Source organism: Moschus berezovskii, chromosome 10, assembly GCF_049115385.1.
Source record: "Moschus berezovskii isolate FMDL1 chromosome 10, NW_MosBer_1.0, whole genome shotgun sequence".
NCBI classification, from domain to species: Eukaryota; Metazoa; Chordata; class Mammalia; order Artiodactyla; family Moschidae; genus Moschus; species Moschus berezovskii.
This window is the reverse complement of record NC_142469.1, coordinates 91,270,945-91,287,285: the sequence shown is the minus strand read 5'-3', so window position 1 is coordinate 91,287,285 and position 16,341 is coordinate 91,270,945. Positions and strand designations below refer to the sequence as shown.

General features: G+C 37.9%; 1 protein-coding gene across 2 annotated transcripts in view; it reads right to left on the bottom strand.

Annotated features, from left to right (window-relative positions):
- Nucleotides 1-16,341, bottom strand: part of ADGB (androglobin) — a 181,504-nt gene that overhangs the window by 89,907 nt on the left and 75,256 nt on the right. For both annotated transcript variants that reach the window (XM_088840947.1, XM_088840948.1), the window contains 3 exons: nucleotides 13,543-13,717; nucleotides 9,302-9,392; nucleotides 3,054-3,183 (listed from right to left, as the gene is read on the bottom strand). In XM_088840947.1, the coding sequence (XP_088697073.1) occupies nucleotides 3,054-3,183; nucleotides 9,302-9,392; nucleotides 13,543-13,717 (396 nt within the window). The remainder of the gene's footprint in view (nucleotides 1-3,053; nucleotides 3,184-9,301; nucleotides 9,393-13,542; nucleotides 13,718-16,341) is intronic.

Genomic DNA, 16,341 nt, shown 5'->3' with positions numbered 1-16,341 from the left:
ATCCAAAAGATGTGAAGTTGACTGAGGGTTTACATTTGTGACATTAAAATACTGCTTATATGAGCTAATTACATGTTTGAATCTTATAAGAAAATTTAAATTAAAGCAATAATATCCCTGAGTAGATATGTTGGATGGTATGAGGCACCGATAATTTATACACCAATAATGGCTTCCCTGGTGGCTCAGAGGTTAACGTGTCTGCCTCCAATGCGGGAGACCCGGATTTGATTCCTGGGTCGGGAAGATCCCCTGGAGAAGGCGATGGTAACCCACTCCAGTATTCTTGCCTGGAGAATCCCATGGACGGAGAAGCCTGGTGGGCTACAGTCTACAGGGTCATAAGAGTTGGACATGACTGAGTGAATAAGCACACATACAGAAGCTAGAAAAGATTATTTCAAATTATAAAAAATGGTTTCTCAAACTTTTAACAGGGAAAATACATTGAATGCACATGTAGTACTCTGCTATTTCTAAAACAGTTAAAATAATTTAAAAGATAAAATTGTATAAATTTATACAGACTAGTGATGGGTGATGCTAACAATATTTTGGATGATGTAAAGTGGGTGGAGAAGACAACAGAGTAGAGATAATTGAATATAAAGTGTTAGTGAGAAGCAAGCCCATTCAAGCCTTAGAAGCCCAGAAACAATTAGTAGGCATCTGAGAAGGAGAATACTCCAGTACTTTGGCCACCTGATGCGAAGAACTGACTCATTTGAAAATACCCTGATGCTGGGAAAGATTGAAGGTGGGAGGAGAAGGGGACAACAGAGGATGAGATGGTTGGGTGGCATCACCAACTCGATGGACATGAGTTTGACTAAGCTCCAGGAGTTGGTGATGGACAGGGAAGCCTGGCATGCTGCAGTCCATGGGATTGCAAAGAGTTGGGCACATCTGAGCGACTAAACTGAACTGAAAATCAGGAAATGAGAGACAGGCTGAAATATAGGGATGGGTTGAATGTCTATATAAGGAACAGATAAGTCCCCACTTCTCCCTAATCCCTTCTGGTTTAGCATCTATCCTTCTTCAGCCTAAATAGAACACTGGAGCTTGATTCAAGTGGAGAAATTAAATGAAAAATCTCCAGATCTGGGTTCACAGACAGAGTGGGAAGCAAGAAAGGCTACTACAAAGACAGGAGAGGAATTAAGTGAACACCCACATGATGAACTCTGAGACTCTCAGGAACTCTGCTGCTTGGCTTTAATAACTCTGGTCGATAAGAGTATGACAATCCTTACCACCACATCCCACCCCAGCAGGGAGATTAGAGAACCCTTAACCTATGAAACTGAACAGAGCTGTGGGAAAACCTCAGGGAATCTCATATTTGGAGCCAGTCCCACCCCCAAATGAAGCTCATTTATCCCGTTATCTCAAATTAAAGCTACCAGCTGACAAGCTCTATCCATGCCATAACGCTTCCTCTAATCAATAGCCCTTTAATGTCATAAACTCCTTATATGTATCTAACAAAGTACTGCCAGGCAATTGAGGAAAGAGCCCCATATAAAAGAAAGAAACTAATGGATGTGGGTAGAGAGATTCACAGGAACCAGAAATAATAATATAAGGAGACATTTTAAAAGTTAGTATTATCAGAAAGTTAAGAAGTCAATTATCAAACAGTAAACTTCTATAAAAATACATCAAGAACAAGGTAGAGCTCTTAGAATCTAAAAATAGGAAAATAAAATAAATTCAACAGAAAGTTTGAATGTAAAGTTGATTTAAAAAAAAGAGACTAAAACTGAAAAAACTTTTCAAAGAAAACATAGGTGAAGAGCTTAGTGATATTGGATTTGACACTGGTTTCTTAGATTTGACAACAAAAACACAGACAGCAAAAGTACAAAGAAATTGGACTATGTAGAAAATCTTCTGTCATTCAAAAAGAGATAATCAACAGTGAAAATGCAGCCTATGGAATGAGAGAAATTATTTGCAAATCGTATGCGTAATAAAGGGTTAACATCAAGAATATACAAAGAACTTCTTGCTCTCATAATCTTCACTTTCCACGCTTCTTTTCGCAGGGAGTATTAGAAGATGTATGCCATCGAAATTAGAGTATAAAGTCGGAGGACAGCATAGTTTCCAAAAATTAGAAAATCCATCAGAGGAGAGAGAGAAGAGACAGTCCCACGATGACAACTACAGATTTCTATCAGTTTGAATAAGAGCAAGAGAACAAAGGATCGCAGGGGTGATGTCTCGAGGGAAATAGTCAGCATTGATAGTTATCTCACATGTTTATGTGGTGAAGGTGTTCAGAGGGTGTTTGTTTAACGGTGTTTCTTTTCTTTTTTTAAAAAACACATTTGGGACAGTTTCCTAACGTGTCATAGAAAAAATAAGCAAGCGGAAAAAAAAAATGAAGCAATTAGTTGTACATAAAGTTGTATACGAAAAAATACCTAACCGTTCCACAGCTAGAATATTTTTAAAGAACAAATATTTTTTATGCCTTATCATCTTTCTTCCATTACAGCTGGAAGTAATGATGAAGGTGGAAGAAGAAACAGGGATATAATTAATTCCTGACTTGTGCTAAATCTTAATTCCTAGGGAACATCTGAAAACAGCCCTGTTTTCCCTATCATTTGTATCTATTTTAAGAGGCAAAGGTAAGGCAGTTTTGCTGTTTAAAAACATGAACCATATAAGGCTGAGCTAGTCTGTGATAACAAACCAGTCCTGAAATCTCCATGGCTTTAACACATAGGGTTAGTGTCTCTTTCAGATTCAGTTCATCTAGGGGCACCCTATTTAAAGTGTTCCTTTCCCAGCTCAGACATACCAATATAAACCCTTGTATTTTGTAGCCCTGCCCCTGGGACACATGGTTTCCTGATTATTGTGGGAGGAGCAGAGGGGTACCTGTGTTGGGTACTGTGAAATGGGTACCTAAGAAACTTATTTTCAGTATTATTTATTGTGCTCAAATGCATTTGAGTACAATATGTTTCACAGTTTAAGGAGAAAACAAAAACTTTCATAGTTAAGATCTGGGCTAATAATAAGAGTAACATAGTTACCTGAGACATATTTTTTGTCAATTGGTTTAAGTCTATCTGGCTAAAGGTCGCAGTTTCATCATTTTCAGTAAGGGAACATAAACCAGATCCTGGAACCAGCCCTTTCTTAATAACAGATCGCACAAAATGACTAATGAAAAAAAAAAAAGAACAATTTCTGTTAATCTTAATCTCTTGTTTAAAGCTACTAATGAATAACTGCAGTTTTTTTTGAGATATAAGTGACATATAACATTATTATTAGTTTCAGGTATACAACATAACAATCAGTATTTGTATACATGGCAAAATGGTAATCACAACTCTAAGAAACGTACATCACCATGCATAATTACAATTTTTTCCCCGTGTGATAAGAACTTTTAAGGCCTACTCTCTTAGTAACTTTCAAATATATAACACAGTGTTATTAACGATGGCTTCCCTGATGACTCAGCAGTAGAGTCCACTTGGGTTGATGCAGGAGACAGGGGTTCAGTCCCTAGGTTGGGAAGATCCCCTGGAGGAGGAGATGGCAACCCTTTCCAATATTCTTGCTTGGGAAATCCCATGGACAGTGGAGCCTGGAGGGCTACAGTCCAAGGGGTTGCAAGAGTCAGATAGGACTTAGCAACTAAAGCACCATCATTATTAACTATAGTTACCATGCCACACATTCCATTCCCAGGACTTATTTTATAACTGGAAGTTTGTATCTTTTGATTTCTTTCACCCATTTCATCCACCCTCACCCCCTGCCTCCAGCAGCCACCAGCCTGTTCTCCTGTATCTACGAGTTTGTTTATTTGCTTAGATACCACATATAAAGGAGAATATATGGCATTTGTCTTCGTCTGCCTAATCTCACTTGACACGATGTCCTAAATATAAATATCCATCTACATTGTCATAAGTAGCAAGAGTTCCTTCTTTTTAGTGATTGAATGATATTCCTTTGTACTAATGTTTTGTCAACAATAGAAAGTCCTGATTTTGTTCATTTTATCAATCTCCTTCTTCCACAGCCAGTAGTATTTTTTTTTTTTGCTTTGTGTTAAAAACATTTAATTGCTTTCTATACTACTGAAACACTAGTCTCTGTCAGTCACTGCAATGCTGTAAAACTTCTCTGGAACACGGTTTATTTTAAAGCTATGGTGGTCATCTTTATTGATGATCAGAACACACAGGAATCTTACATTTGGAATTGATTTAATTAAGTATCAGAGCAATGTATCAGTGAAAGAGGAGTCAAAATTTAATTATGGGTGTGTGATATTTATAGTAGCTACCCAAGTACACTGTATTTTCTTTCAGTTTATTACTGATATGACCCCCTAATCAACACTGCCAAAGCTAGAAGTTTATGGGTACAATATGATAGCATCACTGATTCAATGAACATGAACTTGGGAAAACTCTGGGAGATGGTGAGGGACAGGGAGGCCGGGTGTGCTGCATTCCATGAGGTTGCAGAGTTGGACACGACTTAGCAACTGGACAACAACAACAGAAAAGTATTTGTTATAGTACAAATATTTTAGGTATGTGTGTTTCAAAGATAAAATTAATTTTCATGTGTATAGAACTTCCTTTAATTTTGGATTTTTCTTTGCTGCTGCTGCTAAGTCACTTCATCGTGTCCAACTCTGTGCGACCCCATAGATGGCAGCCCATAGGCAAGAACACTGGAGTGTGTTGCCATTTCCTTCTCCAATACATGAAAGTGAAAAGTGAAAGTGAAGTCGCTCAGTCATGTCCGACTCTTCACGACCCCATGGACTGCAGCCTACCAGGCTCCTCCGCCCATGGGATTTTCCAGTCAAGAATACTGGAGTGGGGTTTTCCTTGCTAGTATTTGGTAAAACTTGATTTACCTCGTTTAAGCTTTTGTCTTAGATTTACCTGAAACTGCCACTAGAGGGTAGCACAAACATTTGTGAAGCTCTGATTCTTGCAAACAAGGCCAGGAGCCAGGAACAGGCAAACCAGGCATACAGTTGCTACAATGACAATGTTCCAAGGAAAAAGAATTGTGTAGCAGTCACACTCCAGGGCTCATCAAAAACAAACAACCGACCAGCTTTCTCTTAGGCTGACCTAACAACTCTGACTATCTAGCAGTCAGGTAGGATGAGATGCCACTCACGCATATTTTTGCTTTTGTCTAGGCCAGTTATAATAGATATACAAAGAAATCCATGACAGGTTCAAGCAGTGAATACGTTAACTGAATCCAATCAAGTGTTGAAGTCACCTAGACCCAGGTTACGAAATTTCATCCACCTTAATTAGGTAAAAAAACTGAAAGAAGGAATAAGAAAATCAAGTAAGGGAGTCACATGGGAAGTTCAGGTTATGAAACCAACCTTTAGTGGTCCCTCTTAGCATAGACATTCTAGATGTCAGTGTGTGACACTTTGAATCCTGAAAAAATTAGTCCTGGTGGTCTGCAACTTTGGTTCATACAATCCACAAAATATTTGAGAAGTATGCAATCTCAATGAGCTAACAGATAATCAAAAACTATTTGGAATGATAAAGTTATCATCTTAGTGGGTAACACTAACTATAAAATTAAGTAGAAAAATTACAAGGTTTATTATTTTTATGTTTAAGAAAATTCTGTCTCTACTTGGTATTTTGTGTTTGCAACAGATGAAAAAAATGTAGCATATTACATAATCTAACAAATTAGGCCATAAAATATAGTTTTATATTTAATTTTAGGTTTATAATGAAGTTATGGAGGCTTTCCTGGTGGCTCAGCAGTAAAGAATCCGCCTGCGATGCAGGAGACTCAGGTTCGATCCCTGGGTTGGGAAGGTCCTCTGGAGAAGGGAATGGCTACCCACTCCAGTATTCTTGCCTAGAGAATCCCATGGACAGAGGAGCCTGGTGGACTACAGTCCATGGGATTGCAAAAGGTCGGGCACGACAGAGTTATAGGTATAAGAGAATTTTTGGTTTGTAAAATCTAATAGTTCAGCTCAGTTCAGTCATGTCCGACTCTTTGTGACCCCATGGACCGTAGCATGCCAGGCTTCCCTGTCCATCACCAACTCCTGGAGTTTACCCAAACTCATGTCCATTAATTTGGTAATGCTAACCAACCATGTCATCCTCTGTTGTCCCCTTCTCCTCCTGCCTTCATCTTTCTCAGCATCAGAGTCTTTTGAAATGAGTCAGCTCTTTGTATTAGGTGGCCAAAGGACTGGAGTTTCAGCTTCAACATCAGTCCTTCCAATGAACACTTAGGACTGATCTTTAGGATGGACTGGTTGGATTTCCTTGCAGTTCAAGGGACTCTCAAGAGTCTTCTCAAACACCACAGTTCAAAAGCATCAATTCTTATGCATAGGAAAAATCAAGGTTTCCCAGAAACATCATTTTGATTATTTGAATTTTTAATGATGATTTATATAATTGGTAAGAGATGTCCCTGGTGGTTCAGACAGTAAGGAATCTGCCTGCAATGAGGGAGACCTGGGTTCAATCCCTGAGTCAGGAAGATTTCCTGGAAAAGGGATTGGCATCCCACTCCAGTATTCTTTCTTGGAGAATTCCATGAACAGAGGGGCCTGACAGTCTACAGTCCATGGGGTCGCAAAGAGTCGAATATGACTGAGTGACTAACATTTTCTTCTTTCTCATATAATTGGTAAGAGTTTATTTATTATTCTTTTTGGCTTTTAAAGTACTTAAAGAAAAATAAAATATGCCACTATTGTAAATGCAATTTAAAATGTCTAAATAAATTCAGCTAACTGTTAAAACTTATTTAAAATTTTTATAGACATTAATAATTTATTTATAAGATTTTTTACAAGTTAAAATGAAAGTTTGAGGAAAACTAGATTTGCAAATATATAACAACAAATCTTTCAAACCAAAGTAGCAGCAAATTGATTTTTCTGTTTATAAGCTTCACATGGCTAACTGTGTCTGCTTTGCAGCCTAGCAGTCCCTCCTCACTCACTTTTCAGTGTTTAATCGCTGATGGCACAGAACTGCAGGAGCCTTAGAAGATATTTCAATAATATTTCTAATATTTTCAACTTAACTAGAATCCAGAAATTGTAGATTAACTGGCTGTGATGCAATCAGGCTCTAGAAGTAGGAAAACACAATGAATAGACTTCTGACCTGAATTCTGACTGCTTTTATTCATCAGTTTATACTTTTATCATGGATTTTAATATATCCAAGGGAAGGATAAACCATATCTAGTGGTAATTGTATCATGACATATATAAGCCTATTGTATATATATAAGCCATTCAAAAATTTTAATGATTTTAAATAATTAGAAAAAAGTACACACATCATAAATGTAAAACTTGATGAAAATCTACCAAGGAAACATGGCCATATCACCATTATTCAGATCAAGAGATATTGTCAGGCCCCACAAATCCGGCCAGGTGTCCTTGCCCATCACAGCCAACACTCCTCCCCACGGGTAACTTCCCCACTACTGAGCTCCAACCCCATACACTGCTTTTTCTTTTTAATATACGTATTAGTAAAATAATTAAAAATAAACCATCTACATTTTGTACCAGATTTCTTTGGTCTAATATTTTTGTACGTGACATTTATCCATGCTGATTTTTGTTGCAGTATTTCTTTCACTTTATATCTATATATTATCATATTATATGTCTTAGGTTTTACTATGATATCCAGCTGCAGTTTTCTCTGCATTTACATTACGAGACTTTTCTTAGAAATTCCTGAATCTTGATTTTTTTTTAACTTTTAGGATAATTTTCCCATTATATTTTTATTTCATGATTATTCCCCAAACTCTATCCTGTACTTCTAGGACCCATCTACAAATATGTTGATCTTTATCAACTTGTCTTATAAGTCTTTTACTGTACTTTCCCTCATTTTTTTCTTTTTTGGTTTTAGTCTCTGAACATCAGTCTGGAGATTGTCTTTTGACCTGTTTTTCATTTTTCTAACTTGTCTTTTTTTGTTGTTTTATCTAATCTGTGATTAAACACATCCATTGAATTTTAAATATCAGTTATTTTGTCTTCCTTGGTTCTAGAATGCCATTTTTTAAACCATTTTACATACTATTGAATATTATTTATTTTTATTTTTTACAGCTTTACTGAGGGATTATTGAAGTACAGTTAACTGCACAAAGAATAAATTTTATAATCCTTGATATATGTACATATCCATGTGTTAGTTATCAATTGCTTCATAACGAATCACCACCCTTTTAATGGGAAAATCATATCACCCACTACTCCTTTTCATTTCACCATGATGAACTTCCCAGGTGGCACTAGTGATAAAGAATCTGCCTGCCAATTCAGAAGATGCAAGAGATGCAGATTCAATTCCTGGGCGGACAAGAGCCCCTGGAGTAGGAAATGGCAACTTGCTCCAGCTCCAGTGTTCTTGCCTGGAAAATTACATGGACAGAGGAGCCTGGTGGGCTATAGTCCACAGGTTCACAAAGAGTCAGACACAACCGAGTGACTGAGCACATAATCATGAACTCATTAAGAACATTAGACCCAGGATCACAGGTTTTGTTTCTATCCCTACTGTCACCTTCAAATATTAGTAAATTTGGATTCTTCCTTCCCTTTCTTCTTCTTCTTCATTGTCTTTGCTGTTATATTTAGTTACCTCTTTTTGTTTGTTTGTTTCCTTCTAAGAGTGACAGACTTCATCTCCCAGGTATTTATGACAGTCATTTGATCTTGTGATTTAATTTACCAGGTAATAAAGAGCTGACTCATTTGAAAAGACCCTGATGTTGGGAAAGATTGAGGGCAGGGGGAGAAGGGGACAATGGAGGATGAGATGGTTGGATGGCATCACCGACTCAATAGACATGGGTTTGGGTGGACTCCGGGAGTTGGTGATGAATAGGGAGGCCTGGCGTGTTGTGGTTCACTGGGTCGCAAAGATTTGGATATGACTGAGCGACTAAACTGAACTGAATAAAAAACATTTCCCAATGCTAACGTTTAAAGTAAAACAAAATACTGTGTTGTTCTTAAACATAAGCCAAAGCTGCAAAGCCCGACATATTTAGGCCTTATTTTAACCAATTCAAAATTTATCTTAAATGTTTATTACTGTGAAATAGAATCTAAATTTTTGTTTTCCCATAATCATTGCATTTACACAAACTTTAGTACATTTGTCACCAAACCATACATTTTTAATTACATAAATCACAAAGTACTTTATCTGTTAACAAGAGGAATTCATGGGAAAGACTGTTAAATACTTACGTTTCTGTCGGAATTGTAAATGGAGTCATTCTATAATTCAAAAATGGACTTGAAATCTCAAGAAATTGGTCAGGCTTCTTTATTACTATTTCTAAAAAGAGAAAGGTAGTGTTCTACACTTGTTAAAAGAAATATTCCAAGATTATATGTAGAATTTAACATTTAATGCAATACTGATTAGATTATTTACTCAGCAAATTTCAATAGACTTAAACAGAAATGTATGTGATACATAAAGTTTTGTACTAAAAGCGTTTTATAGATCCTGCCAATCTGAGATTTCTTTAGTCTTCCTTCAGTTGCTTTCCAGATTTACAACATGAAACAATGAAATCTCAAGGGAGAAAGTCAGCCATGTCTTCTAGAGTTATTACTGTACTTGGCATTTGCTGATATTTCAAGTACAAGAAAGACTTTCTATAAAAGTTTTTTACTAAAAAATGTTTTCTTTTAGTTAACCTCTAACAACACAATTGCTCAAGACATGAAAAAAAAAAGTAGGCTAAATACATGACGTTAGTAGTAGAACAGAAAATGCAACAAGTAAAGGTCAGAAGTAGAAAAGAAAGCAATAGGTCAAGAATATAGTTATGGGTATTCCTAACGGTGTCTGAAGCTGACAAAGTAACTTCTCAATGGATAAGGCACACAGCCATGCACTAATATGGTGCACACTGAATTAAACATTAGGCATGGTTATCTTGACAAAAGCTCCTAGAGCAGTGGAAAAGAAGTCCACAGGATGAAAAGAAGTGAGAATATGACACAGTGAATTTGACTTTTCTGTGCTTGTTCTGTGATCATCTCTAAATTGATCTCTTTCTCTGTTTGCCATTCATTTTCACTTGAAATACTAAACCCAGTGGAGAGAAGAAAGACAGCGATGTGGTAAGCCTCGAAATGGAAGACCTCTGTTCTGGAATCCGACCAAGCCTGAGGTTTTCTCCCACAGCTTACAACAGAGACACAGAGTTATTCAACAGTCAGTAGCAAAATCAGGAAAGAGCTGTATATTTAATGCTTTTCCTTTCCTTCATCTGTTTCTGATGTTCCGAAATAACTGTTTTAAGTGTGGCTCTATGCATTTAGGGTTTCCCAAGTGGCTCAGTGGTAAAGAATCCGCCTGCCACTGGAGAAGATGCAGGAGACAGTTTCGATCCCTGAGTCAAGAAAATCCCCTGGAGGAGGAATTGGCAACTCACTCCAGTATTCTTGCCGGGAAACTCCCGTGGACAGAGGAGCCTGGCGGGCTACAGTCCATGGGGTCACAAAGAGCAAGGCACAACTGAGCACAACAACCTTCGCGTTTAATTAAAATATAGCTTTTAATTAAAATATGCCAAGATTTTTCTCTCAAGCATCATGTGAATTCTGATCTTTGGAAAAACGAAAGTGGACAGGAAGGAAAGAGGGAGGGAGGAAAGTTGGAAAGTTCCTAGAATCAAAATCAACAGTTGGCACTGGAGTGGCATCAACAGCCTGTTGCAGAAACTCAAGGAATGTAAGGAATAACTGAAATAATGAAGCAGGTGGGATACAGGCAGACAAGGCTAGTAAACAAACAAAGAAAATGAACTGACTGTTTCTCCTTTACATCGAAGCCAGATATTTCTTTAACCTTTGTTCTTTTCTGGCAAGGATAAAACATGTTGTGCTAGAAAATTTTTGCCACCAGCTGTACTGGTTGTATCAACGTAGGCAGAAAGCAAATGTGAGGAAAATTACATGGTTAACAGTTGTTATTTATATCTTAGAAACATGTAAATTATGGTTGGAAGTAGGAGGCGAGGAACAGGTAAATACTCCAATCTGTGGCTATTGTAGTTTTAGGATCCTGAGCACCACTGAGACTTATGTATTACTCTGTGGCTGAGATACAGTTCTTTTGTCCCACGCACTGAAGGATCAGCAGTACTTGAACTGGTAGCAGGAACACAGCAAGCACCATCATTAAGACTGCAAGCCGTGGTTCATGGGACCAACCACTTAAAGCTTATTTACATACTTCTTAGGGACGCCTTTAGTAAACTGGCACTAGGTATGTTCCCTGTGACTGTGTCTTAATTGTTCATTCAAGGACAGGCCTAATGCAATAACCTCTAGAATGTGATGACCTGTTACTGGATGAATACAATTGGAAGATAATGAGGTACTGGAAAAGAAAAAGGAAGAAAATGAGAAAGCAAGGAAATGAACACAAAAAAAAGACAACAAGAAAGATAATTTAAGCTTTTTGGAATAGGAAATACACACACACACACACACACACACACACACATATATAAGCCACAACACTCCAGTTCTTTATCATCTTTCATTAAAAGCTGCAAGTGTAAATTAGCTACAGAAAGGCCATATGTTTACTTTCAATCAACATAAACAAACTGAGCTATTCTGTTAAGCCATAATTTTTTAACTTTTAGTTTTTGTTTTCTAATCCCCTCTGCTCATGATTTTTCTTTTTTTTTTTAATTTATTTTATTGGAGGCAAATTACCTTACATTAATATATTGGTTGGTTTTGCCATACATTGACATGAATCCGCCCCGGGTGTACATGTGTTCTCTTTCTTGAACCCCCCTCCCACCTCCCTCTTCCCCATATCCTCCCTCCATGTCATCCCTGTGCACCAGCCCCAAGCATCCTGTATCATGCGTCGATCCTGGACTGGTCACTTATGATAATATACATGCTACAATGCCGTTCTCCCCAATCATCCCACCTTCACCCTCTCCCACAGAGTCCCAAAGACTGTTCTATATGCCTATGTCTCTTTTGCAGTCTCGTATACAGGGTTCAGGTTACCAACTTTCTAAATTCCATATATATACGTTAGTATACTGTATTGATGTTTTTCTTTCTGGCTTACTTCAATCTGTATAATAGGCTCCAATTTCATCCACCTCATTAAAACTGATTCAAATGCATTCTTTTTGATGGCTGAAAAATACTCCATTGTGTATATGTACCAAAGCTTTCTTATCCATTCATCTGCAAATGGACATCTAGGTTGCTTCCATGTCCTGGCTATTATAAACAGTGCTGCAATGAACATTGGAGTACATGTGTCTCTTTCAATTCTGGTTTCCTCGGTGTGTATGCCCAGGAGTGCTATTGCTGGATCATATGGCAGTTCTATTTCCAGTTTTTTGAGGAATCTCCACACTGTTCTCCATAGTGGCTGTACCAGTTTGCATTCCCACCAACAGTGTAAGAGGGTTCCCTTTTCTCCACACCCTCTCCAGCATTTATTGCTTGTAGACTTTTGGATAGCAGCCATTCTGACTGGTGTGAAATGGTATCTCATTGTGGTTTTGATTTGCATTTCTCTGATTATGAGGGATGTTGAGCATTTTTTCATGTGTTTGTTAGCCATCTTTATGTCTTCTTTGGAGAAATGTCTGTTTAGTTCTTTGGCCCATTTTTTAATTGGGTCACTTAGTTTTCTGGAATTGAGCTGCAGGAGCTGCTTATATATTTTGGAGATTAATCCTTTATCAGTTGCTTTCATTTATGGTCTTGCTCAGTTCTTCTCTCGCCATGTTGGTCTCTCTTCCATTCAAACATGGTACTCACAGAAAGAGTGTAAATGAAGACATAGAGAAATGATTAAAGGAGTAAAACATTAGACTTGGATTATAAGGAATTCAGAAATAAAAGACAAGAATAAGAACAAGGTGGGAACAGACTCAGCATATTCTCAGCCTGTGTGAACCTGTGTATTTCCAAGCACAACTGCCGTTCATTGACTACATGACAATATTGACAGGAGCCAGCCCAGGCAGAAGTCCTACTCCTATGTTGCTGCTTCTGCTGCTAAGTCACTTCAGTTGTGTCCGATTCTGTGTAGCAGTTTCAAATAGAATTCAGTCAATTCAAAGATGATGCCCTACTGGGCACCATAGAATGATCCCCATGTTTGAAATTCACACCAGTGGGTTAACATATGTGCTATTTAACTTTCTGCGTTATTTGCTCCAAACCACTTATCAATTACAGTTATAATCATAGTGCCATCACCCAAAGAATGGCCTTTATTTATCTGGTCAGTTTAGATGTGAAAACCAAACTAATCAGAGTCTGAGATGTGCAGAAGTCATCCTTTCAGACATAAAATTAGATGAAAGCTTTAAGTGTAATGTTGGATTGCTTTCTTGATATATCTCTCACATTACAAATAGAACTATTAGAACTTCATAGAGAGAAATGTTGATTAGATTTTTGGACAGTATGAACCATACCTTGAGCTTCATCTGTTATAACAGCTTCTTTTTTTTGACGAAAGAGTTTCCAGGGAGGTACAGGAGGTGGTTTTGGCGGTGCTATAAGGGGGCAGGATCTAGTTCTTGTGACCAGCACAGGATGGCTACAGATATGGGAAAGCCCATATTCTCTAAGCTTCTCAGCAGAATCAGCCTAAAAAGTGGAAGGCAGGGTTAAAAGGATTCTTATATCTGCTTTATGCATTTAAGATAACACTTTTCATCATTATAGAAATATTATCACCACTCTTCTAGAGAGATATAGTGGTAATATTTCTGCATCCTTTAAAGTAAGCACTAGGGCTTCCCTGGTAGATCAGATGGTAGAGAATCTGCCTGCAATGCAGGAGATCCAGCTTCGATCCCTGGGTCAGGAAGATGCCCTGGAGAAGGAAATGGCAATCCACTCCAGAATTCTTGCCTGGAGAATCCCATGGACAGAGGAGCCTGGCGGGCTACAGTCCATGGGGTTGCAAAGAGTCAGACACGACTAAGTTACTAACACACACACACATAGTGTAAGCGCTATTACTCTCTGTATTTATTTCAATCTTTTATGGTATCTGGGGCTCCCTTTCTTTATTTACAAAATGAGGGACTAGAACTAGAAGTCACTTTTCAGTTCTAAGCTTTTAAGATTTATCACTTTGCAGAAGTCTCAGAATATCAGTTTTGGTCCAAAATTAATCAACTATTACTTCTGTTGGTCTTCCCTGGAGTCTCAGATGGTAAAGAATCTGCCTGCCATGTAAGAGATCCAGGTTCAATCCCTGGGTTGGGAAGATCCCCTGAAGAAGGGAAAGGCTACCCATTCCAGTATTCTTGCCTGGAAAATTCTATGGACAGAGGAGCCTGGGGGGCTACAGTCCATACGGGGTCACAAAGAGTTGGACACAACTGAGCAACTAACACTTTCTTTAAAGGTTAAAGATTTGATACAAGTACTTCACATATAAAGTCTTTGTCAGTTTTTTTTTTAAGCACCAGCAATTGCTCAATAGTTTTCAAAAAATCCCACTGCCCTTAGTGTATTGGGTCCATGAGGGTAAGCAGTTGCCTTGTCTACAGCTTATGTCCTCAGGCTTCCCTACACAAAATCCCCATGATCACTCCTGACAAAAGGAGGCATTCACAGAAGGGCAGATGGTCCAGGCAAATCCAAATCAAGTCATTGGAAGAAATTCAAGTCATTGTAGAAATTCAGCTACTGACTGATGGCTGAAAGATGCCATAAGAAATCAAAAGGTATGTGAAGGTTAAAGTAACATACCCTGTAGTCAAATTCTGATATTCATGGTCTAAACGCTGACACATTTAAAGTAAAATAAAACTTTAACTACATTAAAGTCAGTTTTGTCAATAGCTGTTTTTCTTCCTAGTGGTTTTCTATCATTGATTTCTATGCAAATAGCAATGTTTGAAAATGAAAATTTACAAAGTAGTCATTTGAATTAGGATTAGAAGCTCACCTACTAGCCTATTGGAAATTATTGCCTCAGCTAGAACATGTATTATTAAGTTCAGTAGAGTCATTTAAAAGCTCTATAAATACATGGAATAAAGAGAAAAGTCACTTGAATGTTTTCAATTTTTTTTTAAATAGCACTAATTTAAGGAGAGGAAATTGTCATGCCCCTTTTATTCCATCTATATGTTGGCAATTCATTGAAAAAATTCAGAAACCTCTGAAATTATGCTTTAATAATTCAAGGTCAACTCTTTACGACTCTTTGGACTGCAGCCTGCCAGGCTCCTCTATCCATTTTTTTTTTTTTCCTTTTCTTTTTTTTTTTAAAGTTCCTTCTGGTTTTTTTTTTTTTTTTTGTAATTAATTTATTTTTTATTGGAGGCAAATTATTTTACAATATTATATTGATTGGTTTTGCCATACATTGACATGAATTCGCCCCGGGTCCACATAAGTTCCCCCTCCTGAACCCCCCTCCCACCTCCCTCCTCCCTTTATCTTCCTTCTGGGTCATCCCCGCATGCCAGGCCCGAGCATCCTATAACATGCATTGACCCTGAACTAGTGATTCGTTTCACATATGACAACATACGTGTTTCAATGCCCTTCTCCCAAATCATCCCACCCTCACCCTCTCCCACAGAGTCCCAAAGACTGTTCTATACATCTGTGTCTCTTCTGCTGTCTCGTATACAGGGTTATCATTTGCATCTTTCTAAATTCCATATATATGCGCTAGTATACTGTATTGGTGTTTTTCTTTCTGGCTTACTTCACTCTGTATAACAGGCTCTAGTTTCATCCACCTCATTAGAACTGATTCAAATGTATTCTTTTTAATGGCTGAATAATACTCCATTGTGTATATGTACCAAAGCTTTCTTATCCATTCGTCTGCAGATGGACATCTAGGTTGCTTCCATGTCCTGACTATTATAAACAGTGCTGCAATGAACATTGGAGTACATGTGTCTCTTTCAATTCTGGTTTCCTCAGTGTGTATGCCCAGGAGTGCGATTGCTGGATCATATGGCAGTTCTATTTCCAGTTTTTTGAGGAATCTCCACACTGTTCTCCATAGTGGCTGTACTAGTTTGCATTCCCACCAACAGTGTAAGAGGGTTCCTTTCTCTCCACACCCTCTCCAGCATTTATTGCTTGTAGACTTTTGGATAGCAGCCATTCTGACTGGTGTGAAATGGTATCTCATTGTGGTTTTGATTTGCATCTCTCTGATTATGAGGGATGTTGAGCATTTTTTCATGTGTTTGTTAGCCATCTTTATGTGTTCTTTGGAGAAATGTCTGTTT